This window comes from Abramis brama (assembly GCF_963993115.1).
Source record: "Abramis brama genome assembly, chromosome: 1".
NCBI lineage: Eukaryota > Metazoa > Chordata > Actinopteri > Cypriniformes > Leuciscidae > Abramis > Abramis brama.
Window position 1 is genome coordinate 26,258,373 of NC_139963.1, and position 22,942 is coordinate 26,281,314.

The 22,942-nt window shown below is 39.0% G+C and overlaps 5 protein-coding genes and 1 long non-coding RNA gene across 9 annotated transcripts; 3 read left to right on the plus strand and 3 right to left on the minus strand.

Moving 5' to 3' along the window:
• Nucleotides 1-86: 86 nt before the first annotated feature.
• LOC311083154 (coenzyme Q-binding protein COQ10 homolog, mitochondrial) lies at nt 87-3,335 on the minus strand. 2 transcript variants are annotated; one of them, XM_084114488.1, is made up of 5 exons: nt 3,012-3,335; nt 2,026-2,178; nt 1,728-1,920; nt 1,389-1,490; nt 87-629 (listed from the first exon to the last, which is right to left on the minus strand). In XM_084114488.1, the coding sequence occupies exons 1-5, from the start codon at nt 3,107-3,109 to the stop codon at nt 471-473; spliced, it is 705 nt and encodes a 234-aa protein (XP_083970614.1). In that variant the 5' UTR covers nt 3,110-3,335; the 3' UTR covers nt 87-470. The 2 variants fall into 2 exon arrangements, with proteins under 2 accessions (XP_083970614.1, XP_083970615.1); XM_084114489.1 differs by lacking the exon at nt 87-629 and adding an exon at nt 768-1,253 and having other exon boundaries at nt 1,290-1,490; nt 3,012-3,248.
• A 2,104-nt stretch (nt 3,336-5,439) lies between these two features.
• LOC311083178 lies at nt 5,440-9,372 on the plus strand. Its single transcript, XR_014606217.1, has 2 exons — nt 5,440-5,577; nt 7,444-9,372. It is a non-coding gene; the product is annotated as an uncharacterized lncRNA (long non-coding RNA).
• hsd17b1 (hydroxysteroid (17-beta) dehydrogenase 1) lies at nt 5,499-8,128 on the minus strand (the record flags this gene model as incomplete). Its single annotated transcript, XM_084114505.1, has 6 exons — nt 5,499-5,666; nt 6,385-6,565; nt 6,690-6,783; nt 7,377-7,556; nt 7,714-7,875; nt 8,032-8,128. The coding sequence occupies 6 exons, from the start codon at nt 8,126-8,128 to the stop codon at nt 5,499-5,501; spliced, it is 882 nt and encodes a 293-aa protein (XP_083970631.1).
• Nucleotides 9,373-9,598: 226 nt separating the features above from the next.
• Nucleotides 9,599-12,866, minus strand: LOC311083137 (heat shock 70 kDa protein-like). Its single transcript, XM_084114457.1, has 2 exons — nt 12,681-12,866; nt 9,599-12,116 (listed from the first exon to the last, which is right to left on the minus strand). Exon 2 carries the CDS (start codon nt 12,094-12,096, stop codon nt 10,165-10,167), a length of 1,932 nt encoding a protein of 643 aa, XP_083970583.1. The 5' UTR covers nt 12,097-12,116; nt 12,681-12,866; the 3' UTR covers nt 9,599-10,164.
• A 1,661-nt stretch (nt 12,867-14,527) lies between these two features.
• Nucleotides 14,528-17,542, plus strand: LOC311088867 (heat shock 70 kDa protein-like). 2 transcript variants are annotated; one of them, XM_084123242.1, is made up of 2 exons: nt 14,528-14,700; nt 15,203-17,542. In XM_084123242.1, exon 2 carries the CDS (start codon nt 15,226-15,228, stop codon nt 17,155-17,157), a length of 1,932 nt encoding a protein of 643 aa, XP_083979368.1. In that variant the 5' UTR covers nt 14,528-14,700; nt 15,203-15,225; the 3' UTR covers nt 17,158-17,542. The 2 variants fall into 2 exon arrangements, with proteins under 2 accessions (XP_083979368.1, XP_083979367.1); XM_084123241.1 differs by having other exon boundaries at nt 14,529-14,700; nt 15,199-17,542.
• A 1,978-nt stretch (nt 17,543-19,520) lies between these two features.
• LOC311080615 (heat shock 70 kDa protein-like) lies at nt 19,521-22,481 on the plus strand. Of its 2 annotated transcripts, none has more exons than XM_084110663.1 (2): nt 19,521-19,677; nt 20,142-22,481. In XM_084110663.1, the coding sequence occupies exon 2, from the start codon at nt 20,165-20,167 to the stop codon at nt 22,094-22,096; it is 1,932 nt and encodes a 643-aa protein (XP_083966789.1). In that variant the 5' UTR covers nt 19,521-19,677; nt 20,142-20,164; the 3' UTR covers nt 22,097-22,481. The 2 variants fall into 2 exon arrangements, with proteins under 2 accessions (XP_083966789.1, XP_083966788.1); XM_084110662.1 differs by having other exon boundaries at nt 19,523-19,677; nt 20,138-22,481.
• The last annotated feature ends 461 nt before the right edge of the window (nt 22,482-22,942 follow it).

A 22,942-nucleotide genomic window follows, 5' to 3' on the forward strand; every position in this document is an offset into this window, starting at 1 on the left:
TTGTGGTATTTTTTTAAAGGATTGAACTTTGGATGACTGTAGTGTTGTGTATTTCTGACAGCATATAAATACATGAAAAAACAGGATTAAGAAAATATTTCGCTTTATTACAAGTCTGGAAAAAGTGCACTGAATAATAATTTAGAGCTGATTTTTTGGTCCCTTTGGTCAACCATATGAACATAATGATCATAAATATGAAAAAGCATCCTTCCTCAACACTTTTTACTGCAATCATCCTCCTCTTTCATTCCACTGATATAAATTATACACACACACACATCTCAATAAATTATAACTCTTATGGTTTAAATAAATAGGCTTTTCAAACACAAGACAAAAATCTGTGCGGGCATAAACTGTCCAAAATCCAACAAACTGGATTAAAAAGAGGAGCAGTTCTTCTCCAGAACTGATACATTGTAACAGTGTATGTGGTTGTAATGTAACTCCTTGTGTCTATTGTGTTCTCAGGTTGCTCTTTTGAGTGAAGTCTGCTGTCGATGGACGCCGGTGCTGTAAAGTTTGTTTGCTCGTTTCTCAAAAGCGTTGACCATCTGTTTGACCACCTCGTCGAAAAATACTGTCGCTAATTGTGAGTGGAGCAGAGATTTGAACTCGAATGACACCTAGAGAGGGGAACAAAGGTTTTTGGGTAAAATTAGCACAATTTGCAAAAATGAATTCATGTAATTGTATGATTTGAAATAGCATGCTTTTTTATTTACTTTATTCAACATGGGCTTTGTACCAGTGCCATTGAGATATTTTGAATTTGTTATTATCTTTATGTAACTGTCGTAGGCCAGTAAAAGCTGTGCGTGTAAACCTTACTCCCCTGGCCTCAAGATTAAGGTTAAGTTTTAGTCTTTTGTTGTCTTTGTTTTGTTTATTTTTTTGTCTATATAGTTTTTTATTTTTATTTTTTTTAGTTCTAATAACAAAAATGTTTTTTGTTTTTTTTTATGGTTTTAGTTTTATATAATAAGTTTTAGTTTGTATATAACATAATAATCCTGCTTTGTACTGATGCTAACGTTCATTCAGTTTTGATTCTTCTTAAATGGGTCCTCCTGTAATCTCCCAAATCCCTGTCGCTTTCCTGTGATGTCCATCGCACCATGTCTAATCCGGTGACATTTAGGTCATATAAATCCCTCCAGCACTTGAATGGTTATCATGCCTGTCTTCGTTACTGGCTATTTAAGGAGAACCGGAAAGGCAACCCACATGTGGTAAAAATAGCCACCAATCTGGTCTAATACTTCTGCTCACTTTCTGTTCACAACAGGAATTATTGGATTAAACCACTAAAGAGGAGGAACAGGAGTAAAGGAAGTGTCAAACAGATTGTTAAAGTGTCTGTTTTTGCCGGTTGCACTACTTACAAAGAACTCCACATTGCATGATTCGGCTTGGCCTGCAGCTCCAGGAGTGAATCGCCACAATGTCTCAAGGTGATTGAAGAGTGTCCCGTCTGTACACAGCGCCTGAAACACATGCACACACTTCAGACAGACAGCCACAGACAGCTTACTTGGCCAATATGTAAGCTGATCCTATGATGCATGGACATGTTGAAGGCTTAAGTCAGATTTACCCTTGTTAAATGAGTATCCCTTAATCTAAAGAAATCTAGTTCCAAATCACTACCTCTTTTTGTTAAAACAAGAATAATGTCTTCCATTCGCAATTGAAACAGCTTTCTAACTTTTAAATAGACTCACTCGGACTTGGTGGTTCGGGATGACTGTGACCTCAGAGGTGTAGCGTTCTACAATCGGGGGGAACCCAATTTCAAGTTGAGCTTGCATGTCCCCGTTCCGCCCTCTCGTGACCTTTGACTTCTTGCACCAAGGCACAAACTGCTGGTACTGGTCCACACTGGAAACAATGTTGTACATCTGCTCGGGTGAGTAACTGGAGGGAAAATTAACTTGCGTTACCAAAGATATTGTTAAATGAAAATTAATTTGGATTAAAAGTGAAGATTTTATGGTTTTATATCTAGTGGTGTGTACGTACCCAATGCTTCGGCTCTCTAAGTACTCCATTCTCCGTGTTATGAGGTGGGCTGATAAGTTAATGAAGCTCCGGGTGGGCACCACTTGAGAAGAAGCTGAAGGAGGAGGTAAACTCACCCGTCGCGCTGCTAAGATGCCACATGAGCTCAAATGCCTACAGAAGAAACATAAACAGTTATTCACTTAACAAAATTAGAATACATTGTCATATGTGTCTAAAGGGTTGCACTATGACACTTGCATGTTGACTGGTTTGTTCTCTACAAATACGTTGTGACGCAGTGTTTTAAGAAATTTCTGTGTTGACCCGGTAAAATGACGTACATTCTAGTAAATAGTAAAGAGTAGACGATCAATACAGGTAACCCTGTTTGTCAGTTGCATTGCATGGCACGCGGCCAGCAGCGCGCGCACGGGCACTGCATTATTCAAAAGATGAACGCGCTTCGCTTTCAGGGAAAAAATTAAATTCTTCAAATCTTTCAAAAGCAAAATGTATATACTGGATGAAAGCTTTATGATATATTTACGATACAGCACCAGGAATATTTGACACAAATACTAACTATCGTTTTTTGTTCTGGTACTCTTGGTACTTTTCCCTCACAGCACTTTCAGTTTCACCGTCTCGTGACTTCTCGACTTCTCACTCCCCTGTGAGTTATTTTACAACAGTACTAGCTGCTCTTCTGCTTTGTTCAACATTCCCACGCAATTGACAACAACTTACAACATAGTCGCCCAATTCAACAGGTTTTCACCACGGCAACCATTTTAAATAAACACAAGATTATTTATTTTAAAATAGGCCTATGTTGTAACAAACCAAAATGAGTTTGGGCTATTTCCTGTTATATTACGCGTTCTTCAGATAGCTTTTTTTGTTTGATATGTTTAGGTGTAATAAATAATCGATTTAATTTTTTTTATAAATAGTTTTTACATTGCAGTTATTAGTATAGTAAATGTTGAGTGATGCGCTTTTACCTGAGGGAGCAGCTGGAGTTTCTCCTCATGACATCGCACGACTGTCTTTCCGACATCTCCAGAGCCCGGAGTAGAAGCGAAGTGGACTTTTTTGCCATTTGTGCTATTCGAAGCTTGTGAAATCACTGAAACTATTCAAAAAGTGCTCTGCGCAATGCTGACTGTGTCGATGGCCGTAATAACCGGCGGCTCCGCTGTAACTGAGCGAAAGTGGAGAGGTTTACTATTAAGGGCAGAGCTGTAGAGTGACGCACTGAGAGGGGAGGAGTGGAGACTCCCGCAGGTGCTTAGTCAATTATATGTTCATTCACCTTCAGGTGTTTCACTCTGGCGAGACGGCAGTCTGGAACAAGCTTTAGGACAGTGGTTCTCAACCTTTTTGACTCCAAAGCCCTCAATTGTTCACAACAACATTTGACCTCGTGGCATTTCAGTTGTTTGTGATTGACTAGATAAAAAAGATGAAAGATAAAGATGTTTAAAAAATTTGGTTCACATTTTCTACACAATATTTTAGAGCTTAGCATAACTAGAAAAATGTATAGGCCTATGAATAAAATGTATAAAAATGCCCATGGAGTTATGAAATCTTGAAATTACACTATTAAAAATCAAACTCAAATATTAGTAGGCTAGTACTAGTAGGCTAGTTGCAGGTTTTCCAAGACTATGTTGGAAACCAGATGTTGAGAGAGTGAACAAATTAAATTTTTCGATATAGCCTACACCAATATATTAAAAAGAAAGGCAATCATAGTTTGCACTTCTTGCTGACTTTAAATAATTTTAAGTCGTCTTGAGGCCCCCTTGGAAGTTTGCTGAGGCCCCCTGTTTGAGAATCACTGCTTTATGGTGAGCAGAGAACCAATGGCATCCTACAACAACAGTCTCCCTTCTACAGAATTGTTTTTGTTGTGTTCTATAACTAAATACCTAAACATTAAATTCAATCATTATCTTTTTTTGTATGTGATATTTGCCATCTAATATGTTTTACAGAGAATATGGGCCTATCTAGAACAGAGGCAACAGGATCTAAACAGCTGGAGGGGAGGAATCACGCGCTTCAGCCTCCGCCTGACCCAACATGTCATTAACCCATGAAGAGGAACAGAAATAATCCTGATAAGGCAGATTCGGTAAGTCACCGCCTTTGGAATTAAGGTAACGTCACAGAAAGGCTTAAATGTTAACTTTTCAGTCAGTACAGGATTGCAAAGTGCAACTTGTTCGTGTTGTGTAATAACTAGAACGTCAAACTAGAACTAGAATTTGGTCTCTCAGAGTCAGATCAGAGTCCACAATTTCAGGTGAGTTGGCGCTGTGGTACACATGGCAAAGACAGTCAATGGTATTTGTACTTTATCAGGCTAGTGCCGAGAGGAGCTGTGTGTGTGTGAATGTGATATAAAGAGTTATGTTAGCACTGAATGCTCTAAACACTTGGTCATTATAACTATTTGGCTTTTATCGGGAACACACATTGTATACTGCTTTATAACTAAGACATGCTCAAGATTAAACACAGTTGCTAAAATGGCCCGGCTGCTAAAATTTTATATCTATATTTATTTCACAGGGTCAGATATCAGTCTTATTTTCTTACAAGGCCAAGAAAGTTCAACGTATTCTGTTGGTATTATTCCACTTATTGAAACTGAAATATATTATGACCTTAAACAAAAGGGTCACTCCTTCGATTTATTTCAAACCTGAACTATTCCCACATGCATCCCAATGGCTTATCCTTGCATTAAGTGGCTTAAGTTGGTTATGTGACTGTCCCACCAAAACCGATCTCTCGTGTTAGATCTAATCCCATTCTACAGTCCCTGATCAGAGTCCCTAAGGAAGATCGGATATAGTTAGGATACTGTGGCATGCAAATTTGTACATCCGTGTGTGCATGTTACTGCACCATATCAATGAACGATCTCATCTTCCTTCCTTCTAGGGCAAAGGAAAGGTAGTTTGCAAAGTATCACACAATGTTTGCATATATATTCTACAGATTAATAAATGAGAATGTAGGTGTAAGGCTTCTGTGAGCCTGTGATATGTTGGGCATCAGTGACGTCTGCATGTGACGATCAAGATCAGTGTCCTTGAATGATACGCTCACATTATAGAAAAAAATATTGACCTTGCACAGACTCGCTGTTCTCCGATTCTAGTAAACAAAAGATGTGAAACACTAACGGATTTAGGTGAGAGGAACAGACAGTGCTGAACTCTGTACAGAATTTCAACTCAAGGGCTGGGGCATAGAGCACAGACTAGTAGACAAAATACCCAAAGCTTTTATTTTCACTGGCTCTGTTGTACAAATCAGTTATTCAGAGTATGTTAGTGATTCGAGCATAAAGTGCCAGCAGAAACACTTCAGTTTCAGTTGAATGCTTAATATATCAAAACTTTTAAATTGTGAATTTACTGTTTTTCATAGTTGAGGGCTTTATAAAAAGTACCGTACAGGACGTATTAGCATCATATCTTTGGATCTGTATCGGGTGCAGAGAAGATGAGTTTGCTCATTGCCCGGATGTACTGAGAGCCATCCATGGAGGTGAGTTTCAGGCTGCTCATGGGGAGTAGGGCTCTGTTAGTGTAATATCTGAGGAATGGAGTCGGTGCTTCAATTGCCTCCAGATATACCTAAATGTAGAATTAAGAGCAGGATGGAATATGTTAAAATGGTCACGGCAATATATTTGGTATATAGAATATCTTATAAAACAATGGGTAAATAGCTAATATATAGGATAAAAAAAAAAAAATAATAATATATATATATATATATATATATATATATATCCATCAATATATATATATATATACACACACACAAATGTTGATATTCAGATTTATACATTTCATTAACAAAAAAATAAAAAAAATATTTGATATTCAACATAATACATTGTCACAGGTCACTATTTTCCAGACACAATATTAGATCAATTAACCTCAAAACTGTTTCAACAGACTAAATCTCTAAAAAATAAAAAATAATAATTACATGTGCGATTGTTAAATGCACTAAGTGCAATATAAATCTAATGAATTATTATTATTATTATTGTTGTTGTTGTAAAAAGGGCCTCATAGGATTTTAGTATATTTACTTTATTATATTACTTTAAGATTAATATTATTATTGAATTTTTCTTCATATTGCTAGGCCATTTGCTTGTACATTGACCTTTTTTTTCTTAGTGTAAGCTTTAAAATAATATTCAGGTAAGATTATAGAATAATTTAAACTCAAATCTATATTTATTTAGCTCTGTCGGGTTTTGACTGTCTAAATCAGACACAGTCCTTCACCCTCACTCAGAGGTTGACGGCTTGCTGCCAGTGCTGAATGTAGCACCTGTATGATGTCATCAGTATCCTGAGCCTCGTTCTGGAACACAGACTGGCAGTGCTGCAGGTACTGATCGTACAGGCTGCGTGTGAGTGCGTCAACCTCCAGCGCCTCATCGCTGGCCTCAGTCCTCTTCAGGTTCATCAGGAAGTCTGTGTTGACTGGTCCACATTCAATCAGGCTCACACTGCAGCATGGGAGATGGACTTAGCAAATTGTATGGGTGCCTAAGCTAATTTATCTGAAGAACATTTAATAGGCAAAAAGGTTCTGTTTGGTTATACAAGCACATTGTATAGTTATACACTCACTGAATATTGAAGTGCTGGAGTAGAATAGCCAGGCTCTCACAAGCGCCCTCTACTGCAAATTTGCTAGCACAGTAGACCTCATTGAATGGTAAACCTGAGTTTCAGACAGAGAACATAAACGGTTATTTATTTATTTATTTAACCCCATTGGCAAGTTCTAGGGTTTTATTTCTTGTTGCAAGCAAAAAAAATCTTGCGGGATTTAAGCTTAAAACAAGAAAAAAGCATTTTGCTGATGATGTAAGAAAAATAAACACTCCAAGAGAGATTTTCTGAAGATTATTTTACATTTCGCTTCTTAGGAGGATGTTGCCTCCTTTGGCATGCTCAGTTGGGGTTTAAAATACAAATTTCCAGTTATATTGATTAACTGCACTGACACTGTCAGATGTGAACAAAATTTGAACTGAATTGAGCTGGATAATGACTCGTCTCCCGTAGAGCTGCTTGCTTTATATCTGAACTTGTTTCATAATTTATGAATTCTCCAACATTCAGCTTCACAGTTATACACTGGAAAACAACAATCTGTATTATACTGTATAAATAAACATGACAACTTGTCATTTTTCAGAAATGGAAAAACAAGAGAAATTCTGATTTAGAAAATCAATTTTGCAATGAATCGCTTTGCTTCGCTGCGTGTTTTTGAAAAATCTCACTTTCTCTATCTCCATCCCCACTCACCCTGTAGTCCTCCCATGCTGCCTGTCACAAGGATTCGTCCATGTCTCTTTCTCTTCATGTCCGGTAGGAAGGTCTGTATGGTGCGAAGTGTGCCCAGCAGATTGACGTCCAGGATTCCACGTATAGTGTCCAGCGAGTGAGCTTCCAGAGGGCCCATCAGACCTACACCTGCATTACAGACTAACACAAAGATATTAGGAGGGAATCAACTGGTTAAAACATGGGGTTTATATCATATAAACCATGTAAGCACAGTGAAGTTCATGTGGACTTTTAACCTTAATCTTTATACACACCTTTTCCCTTTGAAAGGGCATAATGTCTTACGTTTTCTTACCCAGTATGTCAATTCTACCCTCTGCAACATTTCTTTTGGCATCAAGTATAGACTGCTGATCTGTCACATCCATCTGTAGTATGGCCATAGTGTCTTTATGCAGTCCTCTCACACTCTCCAGCAGCCGTTGCTTCTTGTCCAGGTTCCGCATGGTAGCATAAACTAAACAACATCAATAATCACTCGTACTTGTTTTAAACAATGACTATATATAAAGCTCTCTTTCCACTAACGCTAATAGTAATTTTAGACATAGGCATGTCAGTATAAACTATTAATGAACCACAGAAATACATTGTTTTATGTTACATCTATTACCTTTGTAGACTTTTGACGGATTTGATGCGAGATGCACAGCCAGGCTGAGCCCGATCCCTGAAGAGCATCCAGTAATGAGAACAACTTTCTGCTCCATTTGTGCAATAAAACATCAGTCCGCAACTCCAGAGACAAGCGCTGCATTTGAAGTGGTCCGTCTAACTGCTTTGTCTCTGATTTAAATGTTTTAGCTTTCTCCGCTATCACAAGGCCAGCTTGGTGTAAACATTCTGGTTTCACACTCTTTTTTTTATTTTTTTGCTCAGCAGGTGCAACTTCGAATTGACACATACCGTAGGCCTACATGTCACCAGCTGTGGTAAAATATTAAATAACATGTAGAAAAGAAATATTCAGTAAATAACTTTTTTGAGAATGTTAAATTTATGATGGGGGGATGGGGGTGGAATCAATCATTTATAGATCTTATATATTTTCAATCATACGTTTAATGTTTTAACCCTTTCATGCAAGAATTATGATAACCTCCTCAGTCAGGATTTTTTGCATGAAAAACTAGATTTTAAATTTGAAAAAAAATTACACTTATTTTTCAAAGAGATTTTCAGATGTCCACTTGAGTGGACAACATGCGTTTATGGTTTAAACTGAAGAGAAACTGTATTAAACATAATACAGCAATAACACAGCGATAGTTTATTTAACAAATCAGTCAATAAAATTATATAAAATCATGTGAAAACTATCAAATATATACAAACAATATAAATGCGAAATATTGCAAATGCAATAACATAATAAATATATAAAATAAATAAATGCAATGCAAACTTCATACAAGTTGAACTTGGTGTATCTTTGATATCAGAACATAAGGACGTGATTCCATCAGAGATCTCTACAGCCTGTCAAAGTACAACTGTGGAAACCCAACTCAGATGCTCCCTCCAGTGTACCAGAGTATGTCAATTTACCCTTATTAGCTGATCATTCTGATTATGTGAAGATTATGTATCAAGATGGACACATTTCTAGCATAGCTCTTTTTTTTAAATAGATTTTTAATGGTATGGTAATAGCTAAATGAATATTTTTATTTAATCATTTATTCAAATAAATTTTTCATAAAGGAACATTTTCTTGGTGATTTTGACAGATGAAGATAGATAAAAGAGAAATTAACAGCAATGTAAAAAGGATTTTTCGAAGTTGTAAATAAAATAATTATAGGAGTACGTTTTGCAAGAAAAAACTATTTTCAGATTTTCACAATTTATTGTGTTACTTGCTGTTTCTCTAATAAATTGTGAAATTAGCCTTTCTGAGTGAAAATTGTTTTACACTTTTTAAAATAAAATAAACTGGAAACTGTTGATCATCTGTGTGTGTGTCTGGCTGTTGCATGATGTCATACTTGCCTGTGAAAATACTCACTAGTCCCTCTTAAGATAGGAAAATGTCATAAAGTTTATTTTTGGCACATTCTACTCTGACTTTAGAGTAATATTTTCATTAACATGATTTGTCTTGCAGTCTGTAGTTTAGGATGCTTGATCATTTTTTTTTACCTTTATCTAACACCTCAAAAAAGACCCATTTTTAAAAAAAACACAATATAGCATTTATTTTTTCATTTCTTCATTATATCTTCATAATACATTAAAACTCTACCAGAAACACAAAACACCAAGTTCAGTAAACTTGGATGAAATCTGCACCTTAAAAAGTAGAATGAACAGTCAAACTGAGTAATGGCAACAGAACAAAATAACTCAGCTGAACTTGTATTAACAAATTAAAAAAGTGCATCATGTTTTATATTATCATTTCATATGGTTGCAAGTGTGTTTGCGAAGAGTAAAAAAGACAGCACTTTACACATTTTAACTACTATAACTGAAAAAAGAAACCACATGACTAGACCTTCTGAATGAGAAAACATTTCATATTTAATAGAAAAAAACTTGAACAATGTTCATTGTCCATAAAAGATAATCATGCCTGTATTATTTACATCGTAACAGTATATACAAATTGAGCACATAAAATACAGTGGTTTATGGTTAATAAATAACAAAACAGGGCTATTAGAGCAGCAATGTCATTTTAAAAATCCTTGCTCAAAGTTTAAGTGATTTCTAACTGACACATGACATATATTAGTCCATAACTTTAATCCACCTCTTCAATAGTTGGTCCCTGGGAAGCGGCCCCTGATCCGCCACGTGCCTGAGCTCCACAGCCTCCAGCTGGCATCCCTCCCTGATAAAGCTTAGTGATGATTGGGTTGCAGACTTTCTCCATCTCCTTCAGCTGATGTTCATACTCCTCTTTATCAGCCAGCTGGTTGTTCTCTAGCCAGCTGATGGTGGCGTTGCATTTCTCAATAACTTTCTTCTTGTCATCCTCGCTGATCTTGCCTTTCAGGTTCTCATCTTCCACACTGCTCTTCATGTTGAAGGCGTAAGACTCCAGGGAGTTTTTGGCAGCAATCTTCTCTCTTTGCTGATCATCTTCAGCTTTGTACTTGTCTGCATCCTGCACCATTCTCTCAATCTCCTCTTTGCTCAGTCTGCCCTTGTCATTGGTGATGGTGATCTTGTTCTCTTTTCCAGTGCTTTTGTCCACCGCTGACACATTTAGGATTCCGTTGGCGTCAATGTCAAAGGTCACTTCAATCTGCGGGACTCCACGAGGTGCAGGTGGAATTCCTGTGAGCTCAAATTTACCCAGCAGGTTGTTGTCTTTTGTCATGGCCCTCTCTCCCTCATACACCTGGATCAGGACACCGGGCTGGTTGTCTGAGTAGGTGGTGAAGGTCTGGGTCTGTTTGGTGGGGATGGTGGTGTTGCGTTTGATGAGGGCCGTCATGACTCCACCTGCAGTCTCGATGCCCAAAGATAGCGGCGCAACATCCAGCAGAAGCAGGTCCTGGACATTTCCAGATGTGTCACCCATGAGGATGGCGGCTTGCACCGCTGCACCATAAGCCACTGCCTCATCTGGGTTGATGCTCTTGTTCAAGTCCCTGCCGTTGAAGAAATCCTGCAGAAGCTTCTGGATCTTTGGGATTCTTGTTGATCCACCAACCAGAACGACGTCATGGATCTGAGACTTGTCCATCTTGGCGTCTCTCAGGGCTTTCTCCACAGGCTCAAGTGTTCCCCTGAAGAGGTCTGAGCACATCTCTTCAAAGCGTGCTCTGGTGATGGACGTGTAGAAGTCGATGCCCTCGTACAGGGAGTCGATCTCGATGCTGGCCTGAGAGCTGGAGGAGAGGGTTCTCTTGGCTCGCTCGCACGCTGTTCGCAGCCTCCTCAGTGCCCTCTTGTTCTGACTGATGTCCTTCTTGTGCTTCCTCTTGAATTCTTCTACAAAGTGATTCACCATGCGGTTGTCAAAGTCCTCGCCACCCAGATGAGTGTCTCCAGCTGTGGCCTTCACCTCAAAGATGCCATCTTCAATGGTCAGGACGGACACGTCAAAGGTGCCTCCACCCAGGTCAAAGATCAGGACGTTGCGTTCTGCTCCTTTGCCTTTGTCAAGGCCGTAGGCGATGGCTGCTGCCGTGGGCTCGTTGATGATTCTGAGGACATTGAGCCCAGCGATCACTCCAGCGTCTTTAGTGGCTTGCCTCTGCGAGTCATTGAAATAGGCAGGAACTGTGATAACTGCATTTGTCACCTTCAGCCCCAGATAAGCTTCAGCAATCTCCTTCATCTTCACCAGGACCATAGAGGAAATTTCTTCAGGATAAAATGTCTTGTTTTCTCCTTTGTAATCGACTTGAACCTTTGGCTTTCCGCTGTCACTGACGACTTGGAAGGACCAGTGCTTCATGTCAGACTGCACTACTGGGTCATCAAACTTCCTGCCAATCAGCCTCTTGGCATCAAACACGGTGTTGTTGGGGTTCATGGCCACCTGGTTTTTAGCTGCATCTCCAATGAGCCTCTCTGTGTCAGTGAAGGCAACATAGCTGGGTGTTGTTCTGTTCCCCTGGTCGTTGGCGATGATCTCCACTTTTCCATGCTGAAACACCCCCACACAGGAGTAGGTGGTGCCCAGGTCAATTCCAATGGCTACTCCTTTTGCTGATGACATGTTTGGTTACTAGTAAAAAACTAGTAAAACACAAAAAAAAAACAATAAGAATTTTTCTAAATGTATATAAATTGTTGTGCAAAGAAAATAGGTATTGTGCTCATACAGTATAATAGTAAAAAAAGTGTAACAGTGAATACAGTGGCCAGTTGCATAAACTGCTTAGACTAGTCTTACAAATTAGTCATCTAAATTTCTTTTTCAAGACTAAGCCTAATTTTTTTAAGTTACATAAAATGGTAGATCAGCCTAATTTGAATTCAAAATTAACTTAAATTAACTTAAATCTTGGTAAACTGCTAGTTGGTCAGACTAGTTCTTAAGACACAGTCAGTCTTAAAGGTGGCTAAGTTTATGCAACTGGCGCCCTGCTTGTTTATTCAGTAGAATATAGACTAGAAGTCTACCAAGTAAAAGTTAGTTAGCGTTCTTGAAAAATGCATTTTTATTGTGCATATAATAAAATAGTAATATACAAAGCTATTATTGAAACATATTAAGTAGATGCATGAATAGATGCATGAGTAGTAGTACTGCACAATGTATTTAACCTAGACCCTAAAGTAAAATAAATGTTGACTTACCGTAGAGTGATTCTTCAGTCAAATTAATTTACACCTCGTCGCGGAAAAAGTCAATACAGACTGGGCTTTTTATCGCTTGCTTCACAGATCGCTCTTCTTCTGATGAGTTTCGTTATCTGCCATGATGCACCGCTCTTTAAATACACAAGAGCGCGCACCCGTTCAAGCGCTATACATTTCTGGAAAAGTCCAGTGAATCAGACCAATCAAAACACAGAAAGCGGCAGCGTCACGTCAGCTGTCACTCAGGCAACTGAGAGGAAGTTTCTGGACGCTTCCAGAATTGTGCTGTGAAATTACGCCAAACAGAGAAGAAAAGTCAAATTAACTGCAATGAACTATAAAAATATGTTTTTAGCTATCATAGTTGAGTACTTGATAATTACGTGAAATATGAAAAAAGCGGGTTTTCTACTAGTCTGGTTTTCTAGTCTGGCTATTATAGACTAAAAAATAAAATGGTATGCCTCCCTGCAGTTATGCTAAAACAAGTATTTTATATAAGAGCTGAGTGCTTTTAACTATATGGTTTAAGTTCGTAAATCCCGTAATGATTGCGGCGCCTGATGATCATGATCATTAAAAACATAGAATAAACAATATATTCACTCCAAAACTAACTTTTTGTTGGGTTTATGTAGGCTACATCAGTTTCACAGACTTAAATATCAAGTTATTTGAATTAAACATTTTGAGTTCACTATTTATTCCAGTTTGGAGTAAAGCTAGCTTGCTTAATTCCCCCCAGGGCAACACGATTGTTATAATACAATATCAGACCGTTATAGGCTATGTTAATGATGGAATAAACTAACATTTGTATAAAGATCTTGACATATTTTCTAAATTGTACGCACTGAAAAGGCTAATTGAAGTACTGTGTAGCCTAATTAACTAGTCTGAAATTCCAAATACAGCTACCTCTGTTTAATAGACCATTTGAACATGAGCAGCTTTAGTTTGCTGATTAATTAAATTGCCATTAACAGTAACATCCACCCAGCTAGGTTTTATTTTGGCCACTGATGCATTTCACAGTCCATAGCCTACATAAGTTAATTTAGTAGCTTTAGATGAACTATGCGTTTTCAATAAATTCACAGTTAAGACACATACGAGGTGAGGTGTCTTGTGTGCCACAATTGCTCAACATTTGAGAAAGAATAATGGGTGAAATGGGAGAAAAACAAATAACGCCCTGAATGCACTTAAACAGTGACCTCTGTTGACAATAGAGCAGAATGACAAAACGTGCCACAAAGTCACCAATGTTCCAGAATCATCCCCGCAGTCATACAGAAATGTAAACCTTAGGGTAAATAACAAAAAGAAAAAAGGAACATACAAAGAAATACAGGTACTGAAAAGGACAGAATTCCCACAAAAATACTTCTGGAATGTAATAAATAGTTTGCCAAGACACATTGTCATGTGAGACTTTTTGTCTCGGACAGTTTAATTAAATATCGATTTTAATTCACACAGATAACATTATTGGTTATTTCTAATACCAATCTTTATATTACAAAACTTAAAAAATTGAAATGGCATATGCCATAAAACATTTTTGTTTAATAATTGAAATTAATAATTGAAACAAAATAAGCTTCAACATGAGTAGCCTATTATCAAAGCGTGTTATTTGTACATTACTGCATTTCCGTAAGGACTTAAGTATAAACGGTTAAAACATTTCAACGTTTACGAAATCAATACAATGTTATGACATCATAAGGTCACAGAAATCTCCAGAAATAGCTAGAGCAGGACTATACGATGACGCAGCGCAGTGGGTGGAGCCATTCCGCCTGTGCTGGTTTTTGATTGGTCGAACTCGCTGGTGCTTTCGAGAAACTTCAACAGGGCTATGTAAGAGAATATAAAATAGGACTGTGGCAGTGCTTCTTTATTAACTTCGGGATAGTTCGGAACACATTGGAAAGAGCGAGACAGCGAAGTGTGCCATCTTCTAGACAACGAGCCACAACACACCTGCCACAAAATATCTAAATCATAAAGGGTAAGTGCAAAATTAATTTAAACTACCACTATTATTTTTCTATTGAGTTTATATACTTACGACATAAACTTGTACATTTACAACTAGCTTTATATCAGACATGAGATGCTTGCAGTAAATAATGTTTTATTCTATACTCATCTGTTTCATGATTAATGTCAACAAAAATATGTGCTGAAGAGCCACCTAATGAATTAATAGCCTACTTACGAATTTATTTACGTTTTTAACAAATAGCCTAATTATATTTGACTATGTATTATATTATATTATTATATTATGTATTATATTAGTCCTGTTATACATTTATAATAATAATAATAATATGGTCTTCTCATTTTTCAAATCATTAGAGTGAACAATGAACACAAAAATAAAAATTATAAAGAGACAATTATTGTTTAACTGCAATAATATATTAACTGCACAAAATTAATTTCATGGTTAAAATTTAGCAGTTTTACATGGTAATTTTCCTATTTCTTTTGCTTGTTGAAGACAGGTAGACATTAAAAGCAACCAAACATGTCATCAGCAAAAGGAGTAGCCATTGGAATTGACCTGGGCACCACCTACTCCTGTGTGGGGGTGTTTCAGCATGGAAAAGTGGAGATCATCGCCAACGACCAGGGGAACAGAACAACACCCAGCTATGTTGCCTTCACTGACACAGAGAGGCTCATTGGAGATGCAGCTAAAAACCAGGTGGCCATGAACCCCAACAACACCGTGTTTGATGCCAAGAGGCTGATTGGCAGGAAGTTTGATGACCCAGTAGTGCAGTCTGACATGAAGCACTGGTCCTTCCAAGTCGTCAGTGATAGCGGAAAGCCAAAGGTTCAAGTCGATTACAAAGGAGAAAACAAGACATTTTATCCTGAAGAAATTTCCTCTATGGTCCTGGTGAAGATGAAGGAGATTGCTGAAGCTTATCTGGGGCTGAAGGTGACAAATGCAGTTATCACAGTTCCTGCCTATTTCAATGACTCGCAGAGGCAAGCCACTAAAGACGCTGGAGTGATCGCTGGGCTCAATGTCCTCAGAATCATCAACGAGCCCACGGCTGCAGCCATCGCCTACGGCCTTGACAAAGGCAAAGGAGCAGAACGCAACGTCCTGATCTTTGACCTGGGTGGAGGCACCTTTGACGTGTCCATCCTGACCATTGAAGATGGCATCTTTGAGGTGAAGGCCACAGCCGGAGACACTCATCTGGGTGGCGAGGACTTTGACAACCGCATGGTGAATCACTTTGTAGAAGAATTCAAGAGGAAGCACAAGAAGGACATCAGTCAGAACAAGAGGGCACTGAGGAGGCTGCGAACAGCGTGCGAGCGAGCCAAGAGAACCCTCTCCTCCAGCTCTCAGGCCAGCATCGAGATCGACTCCCTGTACGAGGGCGTCGACTTCTACACGTCCATCACCAGAGCACGCTTTGAAGAGATGTGCTCAGACCTCTTCAGGGGAACACTTGAGCCTGTGGAGAAAGCCCTGAGAGACGCCAAGATGGACAAGTCTCAGATCCATGATATTGTGCTGGTTGGTGGTTCCACAAGAATCCCAAAGATCCAGAAGCTTCTGCAGGATTTCTTCAACGGCAGGGACTTGAACAAGAGCATCAACCCAGATGAGGCAGTGGCTTATGGTGCAGCGGTGCAAGCCGCCATCCTCATGGGTGACACATCTGGAAATGTCCAGGACCTGCTTCTGCTGGATGTTGCACCGCTATCTTTGGGCATCGAGACTGCAGGTGGAGTCATGACGGCCCTCATCAAACGCAACACCACCATCCCCACCAAACAGACCCAGACCTTCACCACCTACTCAGACAACCAGCCCGGTGTCCTGATCCAGGTGTATGAGGGAGAGAGGGCCATGACAAAAGACAACAACCTGCTGGGTAAATTTGAGCTCACAGGAATTCCACCTGCACCTCGTGGAGTCCCGCAGATTGAAGTGACCTTTGACATTGACGCCAACGGAATCCTAAATGTGTCAGCGGTGGACAAAAGCACTGGAAAAGAGAACAAGATCACCATCACCAATGACAAGGGCAGACTGAGCAAAGAGGAGATTGAGAGAATGGTGCAGGATGCAGACAAGTACAAAGCTGAAGATGATCAGCAAAGAGAGAAGATTGCTGCCAAAAACTCCCTGGAGTCTTACGCCTTCAACATGAAGAGCAGTGTGGAAGATGAGAACCTGAAAGGCAAGATCAGCGAGGATGACAAGAAGAAAGTTATTGAGAAATGCAACGCCACCATCAGCTGGCTAGAGAACAACCAGCTGGCTGATAAGGAGGAGTATGAACATCAGCTGAAGGAGCTGGAGAAAGTCTGCAACCCATTCATCACTAAGCTTTATCAGGGAGGGATGCCAGCTGGAGGCTGTGGAGCTCAGGCACGTGGCGGATCAGGGGCCGCTTCCCAGGGACCAACTATTGAAGAGGTGGATTAAAACACCTCATGAACTGAATGCTGCAGGGACTGATATAAATCCTTCCTCTTTGGTTCTTCCATTTTGTTTTCAGGTCTTATTACTTTATAATTCCTTTTTTTACCCCCCTAATGCTCACACCTTTCTTCAGTCCAAAAATTATTTGTAAACCATCATATCACTGTACAGTATTACTTCACTCCATCTGCTCTTGAAAACATTTTGGTACTAAAAAAAGTGCTCTGCAACTTGACATTTAGTCAATATGTTTTGACTTAAAAAATAAGCTTGAAATTTCTAAGAGATGTTTTTACATTATTTTCCATTCATGTTTTCTTACGGTTACATGTTGATAAATGTTGTGTTAAAACTATGTAAATAAAATGTTTGATATTTATTTCAAAAAGTGGTGTAGTTTTTTTTTAAGTACTCTAAAACTAAATCTAAACAGTGACCTTATATTTCTTGAAATAAATAAACCAGTAGATGGCATTCTCAGACTAGAGTCAGGCAGTATCCATGTATTATGGACTTGTCACATTGCATATATCAAATAAATATCTATCAAAAATGACTACAGGCCATAAAGACTGGCATAATAACACAAAAGGCACCGAGAGTTGAAGGTGCAGATTCACTAATGACTTTGGGCTAAAATCTTTCTACACATTTATGCTGTAGTTACTGACATAAGCAGCAGGGGTCAGTATGTCCTGACTGTAAAACACAAACACAAATCCCTCTGTCGTATTTCCTGGAAGGCTTTGAACCCAGGCATGAGCACAGTCAAAAAGAGACTATGACATTATCTTCCTAGACTTTAGAGACTGATCCCTGCGTCATCCAAACACCCTTCCAATACAAATTAACTGACTTCTTCATGGAACAATCCCTCACACATACACATACATAAGATGTTTAATGGAATTATGCAATTCATCAAGAGTGCAACACCATCTGGAGTTACTAAAATGATATTGAATGTCAAATTGTAGCACACATTGCAAAGATGCACAAAAGTACATGAGGTGACCCTTACTTTACTGCTCATATCCTATTTCAATGATTCAGTGTCAGATGTGTGAAGTTATTTTGACGTTCAATACATCCTCAAGATTAAAACAAGACAAGCACCACAGGTGACACTGTTCACCATGGCCACGTGACTGCAATCATGTACATGACCGTTTATGACTTATAAATGGACAAATATTCGGAGAAAACACTTATGTGTGAAGTTGTTTCTCTTTTTTAAAGAAAAAAAAAAATGTTTCATGATGCATAAATACACTCTTTTAAAAAAAAGTGATCCCAAAGAACCATTTAGGATTCAAAGAACCTTTCAGTGAACAGTTCTTGAGAGAACCATTTGGTTTTTTTTAGTGTGATGATGATTTTTAATAATCTTAAGAGACTTTTCCACTATATAGAAACTTTTGGGTAATTGAAAGTTTTTAGTGATTTTAAAGGGTCTTCATGGAACCATAGATTCCAATAAAGAACTTTTATTTTTAAAAGTGTAGCAGTTAAAGAAATATTTAAAACAAGTTAAGTTCAATTTACAACATTTGTGGCATAATGTTGATTATTACAATCAAATGTTTCAATTATTTAAACTCCACTGCACTTACAATGGAAGCAAATTAAGGATTTTAATATAGGAATTTGTGAAGGATTTAAAAGCAGAAATGTGAAGCTTATAATTTTAGAAAAGAACTTACATTAATTCATCTGTTAACACTTGTGAATTAACTGAGCTGTAAAATTATGTTTAAAATAGTAATGTATACAGTTTTTAGGGTTTCAGGCTTTTCGTTTACAACTTTGTTGTAAAATTAATTATAACTTTACACAGAAAAGGTTAGTAAGAAATTTTTCACACTAAAATCATACTATAATATCTTGTGGTGATACTATTGGAAAATATTTTAACATTTATGGATTGGCCTCATTTACTTTCCACTGTAACCCAGAGTTGTTGTTGTTTTAAGAAAAGGAGGGGAAAGTGGACATTTTTGTGGCAATCAACATTATGCCACAAATGCTTTCAATTGAACTTAATTGAACCCAAAATATTCCTTCAATGCTACTGAAGCTATTAGTTTTAGTCATAAGAAACAAGTTCGACCGTCATTGTAACAGCTGCTCATGAATGTTGGCATCAGGCATGTGTGTTTCTGCTGTGACTGGAGCCAGTAAGCTGTTTAGCGTTTACGAGATCAATACAATGTTATGACTTAATATCGTCCCAACAATATCACAGAAATCTCCAGAAATAGCTAGAGCAGGACTATACGATGACGCAGCGCAGTGGGTGGAGCCATTCCGCCTGTACTGGTTTTTGATTGGTCGAACTCGCTGGTGCTTTCGAGAAACTTCAACAGGGCTATGTAAGAGAATATAAAATAGGACTGTGGCAGTGCTTCGTTATTAACTTCGGGATAGTTCGGAACACATTGGAAAGAGCGAGACAGCGAAGTGTGCCATCTTCTAGACAACGAGCCACAACACACCTGCCACAAAATATCTAAATCATAAAGGGTAAGTGGAAAATTAATTTAAACTACCACTGTTATTTTTCTATTGAGTTTATGCTTACGACATAAACTTGTACATTTACAACTAGCTTTATATCAGACATGAGATGCTTGCAGTAAATAATGTTTTATTCTATAGGCTACTCATCTGTTTCATGATTAATGTCAACAAAAATATGTGATGAAGAGCCACCTAATGAATTAATAGCCTAGGCTACTTACGAATTTATTTACGTTTTTAACAAATAATTATATTTGACTATGTATTATATTTAGTCTTATTATACATTAATAATAATAATAATAATATGGTGTTCTCGTTTTTCAAATCATTAGAGTGAACAATGAACACAAAAATAAAAATTATAAAGAGACAATTATTGTTTAACTGCATAAAATTAATTTCATGGTTAAAATTTAGCAGTTTTACATGGTAATTTTCCTATTTCTTTTGCTTGTTGAAGACAGGTAGACATTAAAAGCAACCAAACATGTCATCAGCAAAAGGAGTAGCCATTGGAATTGACCTGGGCACCACCTACTCCTGTGTGGGGGTGTTTCAGCATGGAAAAGTGGAGATCATCGCCAACGACCAGGGGAACAGAACAACACCCAGCTATGTTGCCTTCACTGACACAGAGAGGCTCATTGGAGATGCAGCTAAAAACCAGGTGGCCATGAACCCCAACAACACCGTGTTTGATGCCAAGAGGCTGATTGGCAGGAAGTTTGATGACCCAGTAGTGCAGTCTGACATGAAGCACTGGTCCTTCCAAGTCGTCAGTGACAGCGGAAAGCCAAAGGTTCAAGTCGATTACAAAGGAGAAAACAAGACATTTTATCCTGAAGAAATTTCCTCTATGGTCCTGGTGAAGATGAAGGAGATTGCTGAAGCTTATCTGGGGCTGAAGGTGACAAATGCAGTTATCACAGTTCCTGCCTATTTCAATGACTCGCAGAGGCAAGCCACTAAAGACGCTGGAGTGATCGCTGGGCTCAATGTCCTCAGAATCATCAACGAGCCTACGGCAGCAGCCATCGCCTACGGCCTTGACAAAGGCAAAGGAGCAGAACGCAACGTCCTGATCTTTGACCTGGGTGGAGGCACCTTTGACGTGTCCATCCTGACCATTGAAGATGGCATCTTTGAGGTGAAGGCCACAGCCGGAGACACTCATCTGGGTGGCGAGGACTTTGACAACCGCATGGTGAATCACTTTGTAGAAGAATTCAAGAGGAAGCACAAGAAGGACATCAGTCAGAACAAGAGGGCACTGAGGAGGCTGCGAACAGCGTGCGAGCGAGCCAAGAGAACCCTCTCCTCCAGCTCTCAGGCCAGCATCGAGATCGACTCCCTGTACGAGGGCGTCGACTTCTACACGTCCATCACCAGAGCACGCTTTGAAGAGATGTGCTCAGACCTCTTCAGGGGAACACTTGAGCCTGTGGAGAAAGCCCTGAGAGACGCCAAGATGGACAAGTCTCAGATCCATGATATTGTGCTGGTTGGTGGTTCCACAAGAATCCCAAAGATCCAGAAGCTTCTGCAGGATTTCTTCAACGGCAGGGACTTGAACAAGAGCATCAACCCAGATGAGGCAGTGGCTTATGGTGCAGCGGTGCAAGCCGCCATCCTCATGGGTGACACATCTGGAAATGTCCAGGACCTGCTTCTGCTGGATGTTGCGCCGCTATCTTTGGGCATTGAGACTGCAGGTGGAGTCATGACGGCCCTCATCAAACGTAACACCACCATCCCCACCAAACAGACCCAGACCTTCACCACCTACTCAGACAACCAGCCCGGTGTCCTGATCCAGGTGTATGAGGGAGAGAGGGCCATGACAAAAGACAACAACCTGCTGGGTAAATTTGAGCTCACAGGAATTCCACCTGCACCTCGTGGAGTCCCGCAGATTGAAGTGACCTTTGACATTGACGCCAACGGAATCCTAAATGTGTCAGCGGTGGACAAAAGCACTGGAAAAGAGAACAAGATCACCATCACCAATGACAAGGGCAGACTGAGCAAAGAGGAGATTGAGAGAATGGTGCAGGATGCAGACAAGTACAAAGCTGAAGATGATCAGCAAAGAGAGAAGATTGCTGCCAAAAACTCCCTGGAGTCTTACGCCTTCAACATGAAGAGCAGTGTGGAAGATGAGAACCTGAAAGGCAAGATCAGCGAGGATGACAAGAAGAAAGTTATTGAGAAATGCAACGCCACCATCAGCTGGCTAGAGAACAACCAGCTGGCTGATAAGGAGGAGTATGAACATCAGCTGAAGGAGCTGGAGAAAGTCTGCAACCCAATCATCACTAAGCTTTATCAGGGAGGGATGCCAGCTGGAGGCTGTGGAGCTCAGGCACGTGGCGGATCAGGGGCCGCTTCCCAGGGACCAACTATTGAAGAGGTGGATTAAAACACCTCATGAACTGAATGCTGCAGGGACTGATATAAATCCTTTCTCTTTGGTTCTTCCATTTTGTTTTCAGGTCTTATTACTTTATAATTCCTTTTTTTACCCCCCTAATGCTCACACCTTTCTTCAGTCCAAAAATTATTTGTAAACCATCATATCACTGTACAGTATTACTTCACTCCATCTGCTCTTGAAAACATTTTGGTACTAAAAAAAGTGCTCTGCAACTTGACATTTAGTCAATATGTTTTGACTTAAAAAATAAGCTTGAAATTTCTAAGAGATGTTTTTACATTATTTTCCATTCATGTTTTCTTACGGTTACATGTTGATAAATGTTGTGTTAAAACTATGTAAATAAAATGTTTGATATTTATTTCAAAAAGTGGTGTAGTTTTTTTTTAAGTACTCTAAAACTAAATCTAAACACTGACCTTATATTTCTTGAAATAAATAAACCAGTAGATGGCATTCTCAGACTAGAGTCAGGCAGTATCCATGTATTATGGACTTGTCACATTGCATATATCAAATAAATATCTATCAAAAATGACTACAGGCCATAAAGACTGGCATAATAACACAAAAGGCACCGAGATTATAACCAGAGTTGAAGGTGCAGATTCACTAATGACTTTGGGCTAAAATCTTTCTACACATTTATGCTGTAGTTACTGACATAAGCAGCAGGGGTCAGTATGTCCTGACTGTAAAACACAAACACAAATCCCTCTGTCGTATTTCCTGGAAGGCTTTGAACCCAGGCATGAGTACAGTCAAAAAGAGACTATGACATTATCTTCCTCGACTTTAGAGACTGATCCCTGCGTCATCCAAACACCCTTC

Bases quoted from the DNA above. Each gene is read 5' to 3' on its own strand.
- LOC311083154 (XM_084114488.1), bottom strand. From the start codon at position 3,109: ATGGCAAAAAAGTCCACTTCGCTTCTACTCCGGGCTCTGGAGATGTCG. The intron at 1,921-2,025 runs GTACGTACACAC...TTTTCCCTCCAG, and splicing joins TTAGAGAGCCGAAGCATTGG to TTACTCACCCGAGCAGATGT. The intron at 1,491-1,727 runs GTGAGTCTATTT...CATGTGTTTCAG, and splicing joins TCCCGAACCACCAAGTCCGA to GCGCTGTGTACAGACGGGAC.
- LOC311083137 (XM_084114457.1), bottom strand. From the start codon at position 12,096: ATGTCATCAGCAAAAGGAGTAGCCATTGGAATTGACCTGGGCACCACC.
- LOC311088867 (XM_084123242.1), top strand. From the start codon at position 15,226: ATGTCATCAGCAAAAGGAGTAGCCATTGGAATTGACCTGGGCACCACC.
- LOC311080615 (XM_084110663.1), top strand. From the start codon at position 20,165: ATGTCATCAGCAAAAGGAGTAGCCATTGGAATTGACCTGGGCACCACC.